Here is a 13759-nt window from a genome sequence, read left to right as displayed (position 1 = left end):
CATCAACCTAAGTGGTACACCTCTCGTGGAGGGTAGTGGGTGAGTTACACTGGTGGGAGCAACATTTTAGTGCAGATGCTTACCGAGTTAGGTTGATGTAAGCTGCCTTGTGTTGACGTAAGTCTGTAGACCGGACCTCTGAGGTGGTCTGTTTTGAACTCAACTCCCTCAGCAGCAGGAACTCAGGCAGGAGAAATTTATCTCTGACATTTCTAGTGCGGGTGACCCCAAATAGTTTCAAAGCTGCAGTAAACAGTGCTCTGCATTGTATCCAGAAATTAACTCTAACCACACACTAATTTAGAGAGGAGTAGGTGTCAAATGTCAGGTGAACAACTGGTGGTTCTCTTCCAAGCTCTGCCACAAAATAAGATCCACTCATTCGTGACATCAGAGAGAGACATTGCTCACAGTAGATTAGGCAAGTGTTTAGCATATGATTGTGTATGCTGTCTGAGCTTCATTGGGCTCCTTGAGTTTGACTTCCACTTGATGGGTCTTGAATATGCTCATGAGGTCTACTGTGCTCTTTGGGTTTGGCTCCTTGATGGAGGGACAAAAATACATGGTGTTAACTTCCAAGCACCGACACACAACACCCCGACTTGTGGCACCACAATGAGAGTTCATTCACAGTAAATGATGCACATCTGTGATTCACCCTCTTCTTTCTTACATGAGAAACGAAACAGTTAACAATGTGGAAAACCTCAGGAGCATCCAGGCTTGTAGGGAAAATTTAGGTTGATATTTATGTTCTGCTGTTATAATTAGGATTTAAATTTGACCTTATACAGTATGTACAGATTTTATTTGGAGCAGAGTGGGAATGCTACCTGTTTAAGCCTCATTAAAAATGAAGATTTATGAACCTGATTTTCAGCCCAATTCTCCCTTTTGTGCCCTCACTTTTGCAGATGCAAATAATTGTGGATGCAGTTGTGATGCCACAATCGTATGTGTATCATTGTCATTTTGATGCCTAACTGCTGGGGTGAACATGCAACAGGAAGTTAGGCTCTTAATGCTATTAATTATGCTATATAAAATGAAGACATATTTTTGTCTTCTTAGACTGTACGCTTTATGGGGCAGGGACCATGCCTTGTATGCAGTTATACAGCATGTAGCACAACAGGGCCCTGATCTTGACTGGGGTCTCTGGACTCTTCTGCAAAATAAATAATAATAATAATAATAAATTAAAAAAACAAATAAGGTGCTGTTTGACCAAATTGCCCAGCACTTGTTTCAAGGACAGTATATCACTATTTGCGTTATGATAAATTAGAAGGTGCAATTAATTAATTTGCATACAGGACTTTGAAGATGCAGAGTGCAAACTGCAAACCGATTATCATGGGGCAAGTAAGCAGGTAAATTGGTCCAATGGCCTATTGAGATTTTGGCTGACTCTTGCAAGGCACTGAGATGTTGTGTTGATGGGTTGGTTGCTGTTGTAAGGACCTAGATAGACACAGTTGTTATGATTGCAGAGCGCATGTGGTAGTGCGAGAGAAAGACTGATTCAGCAAAATGCAGTGAGTTTATATAGTACAGTCTAGCGTAGTGTGCAGTATTCACCATAGGATAGGATGCAGACTAAATATGGAAATGCAGTCTCAGGTATCAGTTAGGGTGCAAAGTGCAGAAATGGCTGCATTACAAAGGGCAGCAAAAGTGCAAAAGCCAGTACTTTTGCACTGCAGCAGGGACAATGATTGGAGGGTGCCATCTACAGTGTTATTAACTGCATCTGAACCCATTATAAATCAAGCCTAAGATCAGCTGTAAAATAATCAGTTAGCTCCGATACCAGAGCCAGGCCTCGTGTGAACCCAGTCACCAAACCCACTGCACCATGCCACTCCAACTAGGAAAGTCACTAGACTCAGTCTGCGCATGCCTAGAGGTAAATTAAGATTTATTGGGACCCTGGGAACAACGAACATTTGGGCCCCTCACTTGACATGGAGCCCTGCCCCCCTGCTCCTCCTCTTCCTCCAGAGGCCCTGGCCAGGCCAGAGTTGGCAGTAGTAAGAGCCGCCCAGGGACCCAGGCCACTGCGGGGAGCCCTGGACACTCCACCTGCCCTGGGCAGCATGCCCTAGCGGGCAGAGCCAGGGGCTGCTCTCAGTGGACAATCGGATTTCTGTTTGAGCAGCCTATTTTGGTTGAATTTCAACTTGTTTCCAGGCAATTTAATCTAAACTGGAAAAAGCCACTCTCAGATGTTTTCACTGCAAAAAAGTTGTGGCTTTACATAGATGTGGTGAATTCGAGATCGCTATGTCAGTGTAAAATCCTAGTCGAAACAAAGCACTGTAGTTTATCCCTCAGTGCTGTTAGTTGAAGTCACCCCTATATCCAACTGAGGTTTAGCCCTACTAGCTACATTAAGGTCAGAACTACCTGTGCCTTCCCCCCACTCAACTTTATATCGCAGTAGTGATCTGGATCTCAAAACACACCGTTTTTGCCGTGAAGTGAAGTCAGAACAGCCCCACTGGGCCTGGCACTGGTTTAACTAAATCAGTTTAAATTCACCCCTTCAGTTAAACCAGGGCAATTTTACCTGCAGACAGCCCCCATGAGTATTACATTGCCTTACATTTCATGCCATCAAAGAACAGCAATTTATTGACAAGGCAACACATGCAGAGAGGTAGGGCTACGGTGAGGCAAATATTCAAAAACAAACCAACGTGAGCTAGACCCATCGAGACCACAGATTCTTCCAGAGGCTGTCGCCGATGCTGAGCTAATCTCTCCATCCAAGGGCATCTCCTGTTGCCTTCGTCTCCCCTCGCCCCACTTTTATACCAGTGTCACTCCCCGGACTTGCAGCGGAGTTATGCTGGGGGCTGGAGCCCGAAGCCCCGCGGCCGGAGAGGGGGCACGCGGCGGGAGCCCCGCGGCCGGATCCCGGGGGCCGGAGCACGCGGCCGAAGCCGGGGAGAAGGCAGCAGCGCTGATGGAGGCGAGCCCCGGGCCGCCGCTGCCGCCGCGCGCTGGGGGCCTGCGCCTGGATCTCGGGCTCGGACCCCGAAGCTCCGCGGCCGCGGCTGGAGGCCCGCGGGGGGCGAGGCCTGGCGGGGGGCGAGGCTGGCGCCTGGGCGGGGCCCGGTCGGTGAGCGGCACGTGGTGGGCTGGGCGCACGCGGGAAGGGAGGGACCCGGCCGGGCTAACGGTCGCGGCGCTGCGTGGGCCTTGCCCTGTCCGCCGGCCCGGGGCGAGGAGAGACGCTGTGAGCGGGGGGCCCGGCCCGGCCCGGCCCTTGACCCCTTTGGGGGCAGCACGGTGACCAGGGGCTCCCGTCGCTCTGGGGCGGCCTCCGCAGCGAGGGGCGCGCGGTAGGGCTGGGAGGGGTGTGTGGGCGCCGTCTCTGGTGCCCTCCCCGCCCTTGGGTCGGTGCTCCATGCCTCAGTTTCCCCTCCGGCTGCTGGGAAGTGGGGCTCTGGGGGAGGAAGTCGGCACAGCACCTCCTGGCTTCGAAGCCTAGCGCTCGTGAGCGGCACCCCACACCCTGTGAATCAGGGACATGGTTAGCCCCGTTGTACAGTCGGGAAACTGAGGCCCCTGGGCGAGGCTGGGATTTCCAAGGGGCCTAAAGGAGTTAGGGATGCTTCTCCCACTGAATATCATTAGGAGGCGTGTACTTCTCTTAGGGCTTACTTGGAAGTTATTCTGGTGCAAGGAAGGGTGTGGATTTAAAGCTCTTTGGCTATTACTGAGTAAGGGCCTGTGTGGATTCCAGAATAAAAGTGCCTTTTGTCAATTACCTTAATCCAGGTAAATTGGGGAAGGGCAGTCTTATTCCAGAATAAGAGCCTCCATATGGGGCTCTGTGGCAAAATGGTTTATTCTGTGATTGGTCAGTTTTCCTCAGAGATGAAATTCTTAGGCCCTTCTGAAAATCCCAGTTTAGGTGACTTCCCTGAAGAGTTACAGTGAGCTAATTGCAAAGATGGCAATAGAACACAGAGCTGTCTCTCATTTGTATGCATTGCCCCAGAAGCCATCCTCTTCCCCTCAGTGCTATTGCCAAATATCAAGAACACTGTTTAGATTTTAGACTAGCATTGTGTCTATTTCCTACAGATGGAAATGTTGTTTCTGGGTTTGCCACTTATTTCCTGTGTAAACTTGATCAAGTTAGTTTTCCTGTTATTCCTTTCCCATCTATAAAATCATGATTTACTTTTATCTCTTGGTGGTGTGAGACTTCATTCTTTAGCATTTCAGGGCTTCCTGGGCTTCTGATGAAAGATGCTCTAGAACAGGGGTAATCAATGTCTTCTGCAGTTTCCACAGTATGCATCCGATGAAGTGAGCTACAGCTCACGAAAGCTTATGCTCAAATAAATTGGTTAGTCTCTAAGGTGCCACAAGTACTCCTTTTGGATTTGGCCTGCGGTCTACCTATTGACTACCCCTGCTCTAGAAGTACAAAGTTTTATGGTTAAAGTCAACTGAATGATTTCCTTGGGTGTGCCCTATTTAGGTAAAATTGAGGTATTGTAATGAAAAAGAAATAGCTTGTTTTGCAAAACTGAGTTTCTAGCATTAAAGAACTATTTTTGCTAAATAAATGTGTAATCTACTTAGTGCATGTTAAGCCAGGCAGTTTTATTTAGGGTGCTGGATATTAATGCTTAGCAGGAGGAGTATTTTGCTTATATCATTCTTGTTGCAGATGCATGAAGATGCAGAACCATTGGGCTAAGTAGGAGAAACAGCTTTTCAGGAATTGTCAATAATATGAAACTTGGTGTTCATTTTAATTCTATAACTAGATCAGATATTTGAATTGTGTATAATTTGGTGCAGTGAACTAAACAACTTGTTCAGTGCTGCTATATTTATTATTTATAACCTCTCACCTTGATATGTTAATTTAGTGATACACTACGTAGTGCATAGAAGCAGGGGTATATAATTATCTAATACTTAATTTTCTTACATGCCAAGTTTCTTAATCTAAGATGCAGTACTTAATCCACATTAAGTCCTTGGCAGGGTAGAAGTCTTAAAATACATGTTTAATTTAAAATCAAAGAAGTGTCTGAGTAACTTTCAAAGTGAAAAACACACTGACATAACTATGGCTATTTATTGCTCTTCAGAACTTTCCAGAACAGTTCACTTTTGATCTGAGTCCAAATATGGAGAACTTTCTCTCCAAGGATTTCTCACAGGTACTTTACAAAGCGCTAGCTCTAGCAATAACTACAACTTTCCTGCCATAACATAATACAGTAATTTATTTAAAAAATAAGGTCCTTGAAATTTGTAGATTTTTCTGCATCTGTGGAAACTTTGTCACTGGCTGTGATCCTTTTTGATAATAAAATTCAACTGCCACACTAAGGGGCTGGGTTTGTGAGGTGATGAGAGAATTTTTATTCTTACGTTTCATCTTGAGTTAATTAGCTGTTTCTCAGAGTACTTCAACTCAGCTTTGCATAATTGCAACACTTTTTGAAACTTAAGTTGGAGGCTGTATTAAGAGGGACAAGAATGAATAATCTTGCATGTATTTATCAATGTTCTGGAGCCTCCGTTGGGGCTTTTGACAAGTTCTTCGTCTCATTACACTGTATACTTGAGGAATAAAATTGTGCTGGCTTATTAGGATTCCATTGAGCTCAGTTTGCCGCTCACTTTGGGTAATAGGTTTAGTTTTACTTCTGTACAAGAAGGGCGAGCTAAAATAGTACAAACAGCTTGCTTCTTACAGAGATAAGGAGTTTTAAGTAGCTGCTGCCCAGAAACTACTCCTTATTTGAAGACCTAATTACAGTATGCATTGTAGCATGTGTTGGTAGGTGGTTGTAGATATCTTGAGATACATGGCTTTCTTGCAAATTTATTTCAAACTAGCAAATTCTTTTAACATATACGATAATGCAGTACTGCATTGTACTTTAACTTCTGGAACCCAAGGCCAGGTGTATATTACAAAGTTTGGTCAATATGAGTTCTGTTGGCAAAAAGCTGCCACAGTTAGGTATGCACACACAAGTGATGTAAAAAGAAAAGGAGTACTTGTGGCACCTTAGAGACTAACAAATTTATTTGAGCAAAGCTTTTGTGAGCTACAGCTCACTTCATCGGATGCATGCAGAAATAAGACTGCCATCTTCAGAAATCTTCAGGAGAGGATTGCAGAGTACGTCCATGGAAGTTTTATTGAGATCTCTCAGGAGGATTCAGGGGACATCCCTGTGTACATAAACATTTCCACATCTCTTCTCTCTCCCCTCCCCACCCCTCCCACCAATGTTGGACTGCTACCTCTTCTAGTACAAGTAAAACAATGAAAAGTAGATACCTTTGTCCTGCGAAGTTGGTGTCTGGCACCATCTGTACATTTAAACATTGTAATGGAAAAAGCATTCACATATTTACCCAAGGTTCCTTCCTGTGCATCAGGCTCATCCATTCTCAGCTGGTGGTATTGGCTAGACTGTAGTGTAGTCTCAAACACGTCTTGACTCGGGGCATAGCTGGATGCATCCAATGCCGCATTGCAGATCCGCCATCCTCCTCCTGCTTGCTGTTAATGGCAGGTGTGTCTGTTGGCTCTTCAGAGGTATTAGCGGTGCTAGGGGGATCTCCACCGAGTATGGCAAGCAGCTAGTTGTAAAAGTAGGTTTGCGCCTAGGCACCAGATTGACTGTTGGCCTTCTTGGCCTTATGGGATGCCTGCCACGGTTCCTTCATTTTCATGTGGGACTGCTGCTGATCCCTGTTGTTTCTCTTTGCCTGCCTCCCCTATCCAGTTTTTCATAGATGTAGAATTGTAGTCAGTTGCTTTGTAGCTATGCCTGCACAGCCTCTTTTCCTCACAGGCCATAATACCTCAGGCAGGAGTGTCTAGAAAGTATAAGTGGCATGACCAGTTGGACAGTTGCACACAACAAAGGAGAGCTGCTGGCTGGGCAGTTGGGAAAGGGCATTTCAAAAATAAACACTTAAGGGGGTGGGTTCTGGTCTTTATGACCCCTGGGCAATGGAGTTCACAGTTGTGACCAGAGCTGTCGGGCATTGTGGGACAGCTGCTGGAGGACTGTTAGGGTCGACATAAGTCATGCAGTGTCTACACTTGTTCTGTGTCAATCTCAGTATGTTGGTCATGGCTCAATGCTGTTCGAGGAGGTGGGGTTACTGCGTCACTGTAACAGGGTGCTTATGTCGGCCAGAGATAAATTTGAGTGCAGACACCTGCACTGTTAGGGTCATATAAGGTGACTAACATCAGCCTAACTTTCTACTGGAGACCAGTCCCAAATGCCAAAAAAATCATTGAAAAGCAGAGCCTGCTAGTATACTCCCAAGATAATCCTTGCCAAATTGAAATTGGATTTTCTTCCTAATATTTCAATTTGTAATACTTCAGAACACTTGCTTTCAGTTGCTTATCTCTAGCCCTTTAAGAACAGGGGAGTATAACAGTTAAGTGTTACGGCTCCAGTTTTTTCTCAGAATTATGCTGTTAGTATTAGCTTAACATAGACACGGGTTTACTAAAAATATGGACAGCTCAATGAGACAGATTTATTTCCGTCTACCATCACTACCGCTTTGAGAGTTCTTTACCAACGAATGAATCCTCCATCTGGAATGTTAAAAATGGTTGAAATTTTAAGGAAGAAACTTAATACACCTTTCTTTTAGGATAATCATTTATACTTTATTTTCTTCATTAGTTTAATAAGCATTGTTAAAACTTTCCTTAAAATTAAGCTATATTTAAGTATTTTAAAAGTCAGAGTTGAATGCTATATCCAGTTTAACACATGTTTTAACTACTTTTTTCCCCTCTAGGTTTTTGTAATTACAAAATAGTAACTTTGTAGGATGTCAGGGAAAGATTTGGGTGTGGATGTTTACAAGATGAACCGACGATATCATATAAAGAGCAAGGAAACCAAAGCCCCAAATGAATCCTTAAGAAGCCCTCGCACCTATCCCAACTTCTGGGTGAAAAGCCCTGATCTTGGAGGTAGAACTTCTGGATTAACCAACAAAAACTTCTTATTTTGTGAGCAAACTAAACAGTTCTTTACTAGTCGTGAGAATGGTTCAGGAGATGCTAGCTCTCATTGCAAGAGTGGAGTGGCGAATGACTTTAACAAGGAAGAGTTTGGATCAAAGATGAGCGAGGGAACACTAACAGGTGAGATAAAACACCTTTTAAATAGGGTAAGTTTTTGTAGCTATGTGAAGACTTAACTTTTGTAGCACTATACAACATGCCCAGACATGTAGTTTGCAGAAGGGAGGGAAAAGGCTAATTTAATAAACATCCTCACTAATCTGAAATTCCAGTTTGATAAAGGTAATCAATCTGAATACAGTTTGAGTACCTGGTAATGGGATAACATTCATTTGCCATATGCATGTGTATATGTAAAAATTACGCACAACAATTGTAAATGTATCTGACTAAGGAATAAAACTCATTAAAGGGAGACTATCAAATTGTAATCCAGTGATTTAAAAAAAGTTAATAATTTCAGGGGCTGCTTATGTCTTGATACCTGGAGTTTTCCCTTGCTTGTGTAAGTCTTTCACACAGCAACAAGGATACAATACCCCTGGGAGAATTCTGCACCACTGCGCAATTCAGAATTTGCACAGAATGTTCTGTGCAGAATTTTATTTTTCCCCTGCAAAATTGGTGCTGCAGAGCTGCTCGGGGCTTCTGGATCTGGCAGAGCAGTGAGGATGCAGGCAGAATCATTTGGGTGCTGATAGTCTTCCAGTGCTCTTCCTTCAGCGCCTCTCTCTCCTCCCCGCCCTCCCCCAAGGACAAACAGCTTCTCCCACAATTAAAAGTCCTAGGAAAGAATTCTTGAGTGTCTCAACACAAAGAATCATGGGCTATGCCCCTCCTAGGCACACAGGTGAGTGCAGAAATAGTGTGAAACACTAATCCAGGTATGGCTTTGCTGTGGGGACACTCACATCCAGGCTAGGCGCCAATCACCAGGTTAACTGTGCAGTAAAGACATACCCTTGAATTACAGAGCACTTTGTGCATTTGAGAAAATTAGAAACAATTATTTTAGCTAATATTTCTGTTCCTATAATATTGGGTGGTCTAATGATAGGCAATTCAGAAAGTTTAGTTGGTTTCAGAGTAGCAGCCGTGTTAGTCTGTATCCACAAAAAGAAAAGGAGTACTTGTGGCACCTTAGAGACTAACAGATTTATTTGAGCTTTCTTTAAATCTTATGTTTGGGGTCATACTCTTTTAAAGTCATTTAAGTGGTGCAATTTGTAAGGGTACATGATTTTAATTACTCATCCAATGTCTTGTATCAAGTGATAGACTGATCTACTTTTTATTATGTGAGGATACTTTAGTTTCAGAGATGTATTTGGTAAGAATGATTTGTGTCAAAAGGTAATGTTAGTCAGTTATAAAACAAAAAGCTGTGGCACTTGTGTTTTCGTATTCCTTGCTCTTAATTAGTAGAAATGGAAGATATTCAGTTTTCTTAGCTTCAGATAATATTTTGTCTGTTTACAAAAAGCATAAGACAATCTGTTAATACTACTCCTGTCTTGGTTTTATGAAATCAGACCATTTTATAAACACTTCTTTGTTTTTAGGAAACTCAGTGGAAAGCATAAGTGGTAGAAGTAGTTTGCTGTTAACACCTTCAACTAAGGAGGAAAATGCTGTAAGTTGGGGTTTTGTGCCAAATTGTTAGCTTGTATAGTGCTAACAAATGATCAGCTATATTTTATGCCTTGCTAGAATATTTGCATTTGTGTTTATTTTTGCTCCATTTTTTCCTGTTGGCATCACATTTCAGTTTACAATTAACCATTTGTTTGTTGTTTGCAGATGCAGTATTCTTGCTTACAAGTGACTTATTTGTGTACTTTTTAAAATATAAAGTTAGACTGCACGTTTAACTTATTTTTAAACATAAATGCCCAGTAGCTAAGCAAAATTTCCATTGTTATTTACAGGTAGTCTATAAGCTGCCGAGTAAATATCAGAAAAAATATTAAGTGTTTTAATGAGAAGTTACCTATGGCTCAAATTTAGAAATGGCATTGGAACAGTGATTTGCTAACAGTATCAGAGATACAATGCACTGGTCAAAATTAAAGACATAAGTTGAGAGATGCACTTAATCTCCCTCCCCATCCATATTTACCTTATAATGTAGCTTCTCCAGTATTCCTCTGAAAATCACTGACTTGACAAAGATGAACATTTAAAAGACGCTTGTTTTGTTAGAGGCCATCTGTTCTCCACTAGGCCAATAAATTGACTTCTTCACTGGCTAGTGGTCCAGAAAGATCCTGGATCAAATACACTCTTACAGACTCAAGGATTATAAGACTGATGTGAGTCCTAAAGTGATGTTCATACTCTCGAAGAGGTCACAAATGCTAATTTTTTGAGGTGCATGAAATGTAGGGAAACTGAATGACCCAGGTCCTCTATCCTGTTTTACCCATAGGTTGCTGGTCCAAACCTAATCCAGGTGAGCAAAAATTAACATTTGGCCTTTCAGACAGATGAATATATTGTATTCACGTGAAATAAAATGTCGAAAGTTTCGGGGGAAAAAAACCTGACAAATGTTAGAGAAGTTTGTGATTTACCTACTTTTAAATGTACATATCTGTTGTAAATTCTTTCTTTCTGGGCTAGTTATGTTATATTTCTCGCTTCTATTCAGCAATTTTTCAAAATCATGCTCTGTATGTTTTATAATTCTTTTCTCTGGCTGTTGTCTTGTTCTGCTTTTTGTTGGTCTTTCTTCTTCTCCTCCCGGTATATATTTTTCTCTCTCCATAGTCACTGGCACAAACAGCATTCTCTAACTTATTGACAAATACCAGTTTGCTAATAGCATTTTCTCAATCAGATTTTTAAAATGTCTTTATTTGATTCTTTACTGATCTGAGTGTTCACACTAGGGTTTCCACTGATTTAAGTTAAACTGCCACGAACCTGATTTAGTTACATTGGTGAAAAAACTGTATGTAGGCCAGCCTTCAAGCTACTGTGAGGTAAGGTCTTTAATTTTAAATGTCTAAAATCTGTTTGAGGCCCCCACATATGAGACCTGAAACTGACGTTTTTTATAACTAATGCTGTGTACCTTTTTACCAAAGAGATACTGAATAGCATATGAAGGCTGTGTATACAATAGCACTTTTCTTGATAAAACTTTTGTTGGTCGGGGTGTGGAAGAAGCACATTCCTGACTGACATAAGTTTCACCAACAGAAGTACCAGTGTGGACAGCTCTATGTTGGCAGGAGATGCTCTCCCGCCGGCATAGCTACCGCCGCTCGTTGGGGATGGTTTAATTATGCCGATGGGAGAGAGCTCTCCCGTTGGCATAGAGCGGCTACACGGGAGAACTTACAGTGGCGCAGCTGCAGCTGTGCCGCTGTAAGGTCTGTAGTGTAGACATAGCCAAAATCGCCTACTCTTTACTCTGTTGCAGTAATGATAGTAGCTGGCAAAGATGGAGTTTCAGAACTTCTTTGCTTTTGCATGACGCTTATTGTTACTTTACTTATATTTTGTTTTTATATTATATTATATTATATTTAATATATATATATATATTTATATTATATTTTGTACTTATATTTTTGTTATATTATCAGAGTGGTAACCGTGTTAGTCTGTATCCACAAAAGCAACGAGGAGTCCAGTGGCACCTTAAAGACTAACAAATTTATTTGGGCATAAGTTTTCGTGGGTAAATACACACTTTTACCAATGAAAGCTTATGCCCAAATAAATTTGTTAGTCTTTAAGGTGCCACCAGACTCCTCGATGTTTTTGTTTGAATTGTTATCTAATTAGGTGTAAGAATCAAATGTAAGATAATTTGCTAATGCATTATTTATTAAATGGTCTAATTACAGAATCGTAAATAAAACTAGTAGCTGAAAGCCATGCTGTTGCATAGGCATAATTTTTGGTTTTGGGCAGGGGGGAGCCAAAAATGGTTGAGAACTTAAAAATTGGACAGTAACAGACTGTGAATCCCAGTGATATTCTAAATAGAGCTTTCAAACATACTTGCAGCTGTTTCTATCACTGCAAACTGACTCAACAGGCATTCTTTGCTTCAGAGTGATGTTTGGAGTTGTTTTGTCTCTGGGGCGGGGTTGTGGTAGGAGTTTTGTGTTTTGTGTGCATGGAGAATGAAGAATGTTTGCTGCAGTTAGGGCCTGTGTGTGTTTGGGATTATTGTGTACATTGTTTGTGTAGACTTGTGTCTGGGGATTGTTGATTTGTGCAAGTGGCAGTTAGGCCAAGTAATATACCATCTGTGTAGTCTCTCTCATACAACCAGTAAAATTGTTGCATGAAAATTAGCTTTAGAATAAGGGTGGTGATTAGTTATCTCTGATATCACAATAGTGTAGGACCCTTGGCATGGCATAGATACCCCCCTTGTTGTAAGTGTATATCTCATAGGGTCAAAATAGCTGAATCTTATTATATAGGTAATCCAAAATATTGCTGCAATTGGGTTACAGCATAACAAATGTGTTGGCATAATTATTTAAGTTTAAATAAACAGATAAATGATTTCACTGTAAGAATAAAACTGTTTACATTTTAAGGGTTGGGATTTCTTACTGGATTAAAGCATTTAGGAGCTACACAAATTTGTACTATGAAAAGAATTATTCAGTCTCTCTGTAGATCCTGGCATTCTTCTCTTGTTAATCAAAAGGTACCCCTAAATGACTGTGATCCACAGTTTGTTAGTTAAATGAAACCGCTCTATATTAGCTTTTAAAAATTAAGAATATGCTTTAAATGTCTCAAGTTTCATTGCTATTTTAAAGTGTGATCAGAACCTTAATTAAATAAAACTTGCTCAATACTATAAACTTGATTTGGTAGCTTTAGCTGCAGTTATTTGTAAAGAAAATAGTATGTGCTTTGGGATTTTGAGAACTTGTAACTTTTCTATACTAGGGTAAGCAGTTCTAGAATTGTAGGTATTCTGTATTGGAATATTACTGCTTTAGAGCTTTGAGTTCCTGTTACAAAATATTATTTGAGATTTGTCTTCTCTTTCAGAGCTCCAGTTCTGACTTGCTTCACACAAAGCAGAAGAAGATACAGAATTTCCCTGAGAATATTTTATCTATAAGCTACGATTCAAAACTATTTAATTCGTTAACGCCGTCCCCTCGGATGACTACTTGCCATCATTGCGGTCTGTATGGTAAGCCTTAATTACTATCCCTTAGGCCTGCACACACAGTACTCAAGTTGGACGAGGCTTTCAAGTAAATATGTGCAAAAGGCTCTTATAAAAATGTAGATATTAAGCCCTCTCCCCCAGACTTTCACTTTTTGAAAGAAATTGATATTTTACATTGGCATAGTAATTCTGCAAAACATAAATAGCAAAGATTAAAAAGCATCAGACGAAACTATTAATCAGTCCAATCAATCAGTCAATCCATGCTTTGAGAAATCCATGGTGACACCACACAGATGAAAAAGCAAATACTTCAGTGAAAAATTAATGAAGTACAGACTTCAAAAACAAAAAGATAATGGTATATTAAATTAATAGTAAATATGTATTCTATAACTTGTCAGCTCTTTTTGAGAGAGATAAGATGGATGAGATACCTTTTGTTGGACCAACTTGCGTGGATGAAAGGGACAGGCTTTCAAGCCTTGAAAGCTTGTCTCTTTCACCAACACAAGTTGGTCCAATAAAAGATATTACCT

At 41.3% G+C, this 13759-nt stretch overlaps 1 protein-coding gene across 1 annotated transcript in view; it reads left to right on the top strand.

Annotated features, from left to right (window-relative positions):
- Positions 1-4262: 4262 nt before the first annotated feature.
- Positions 4263-13759, top strand: part of TDRD1 (tudor domain containing 1) — a 56452-nt gene continuing 46955 nt past the window's right edge. The window contains exons 1-5 of the mRNA XM_074960046.1: positions 4263-4285; positions 7863-8182; positions 9625-9695; positions 10491-10514; positions 13094-13241. Coding sequence (XP_074816147.1) covers positions 4263-4285; positions 7863-8182; positions 9625-9695; positions 10491-10514; positions 13094-13241 — 586 coding nt within the window. The remainder of the gene's footprint in view (positions 4286-7862; positions 8183-9624; positions 9696-10490; positions 10515-13093; positions 13242-13759) is intronic.

Source organism: Natator depressus, chromosome 7, assembly GCF_965152275.1.
Source record: "Natator depressus isolate rNatDep1 chromosome 7, rNatDep2.hap1, whole genome shotgun sequence".
Classification (NCBI taxonomy): domain Eukaryota; kingdom Metazoa; phylum Chordata; order Testudines; family Cheloniidae; genus Natator; species Natator depressus.
This window is presented reverse-complemented; position numbering and strand designations above follow the sequence as displayed.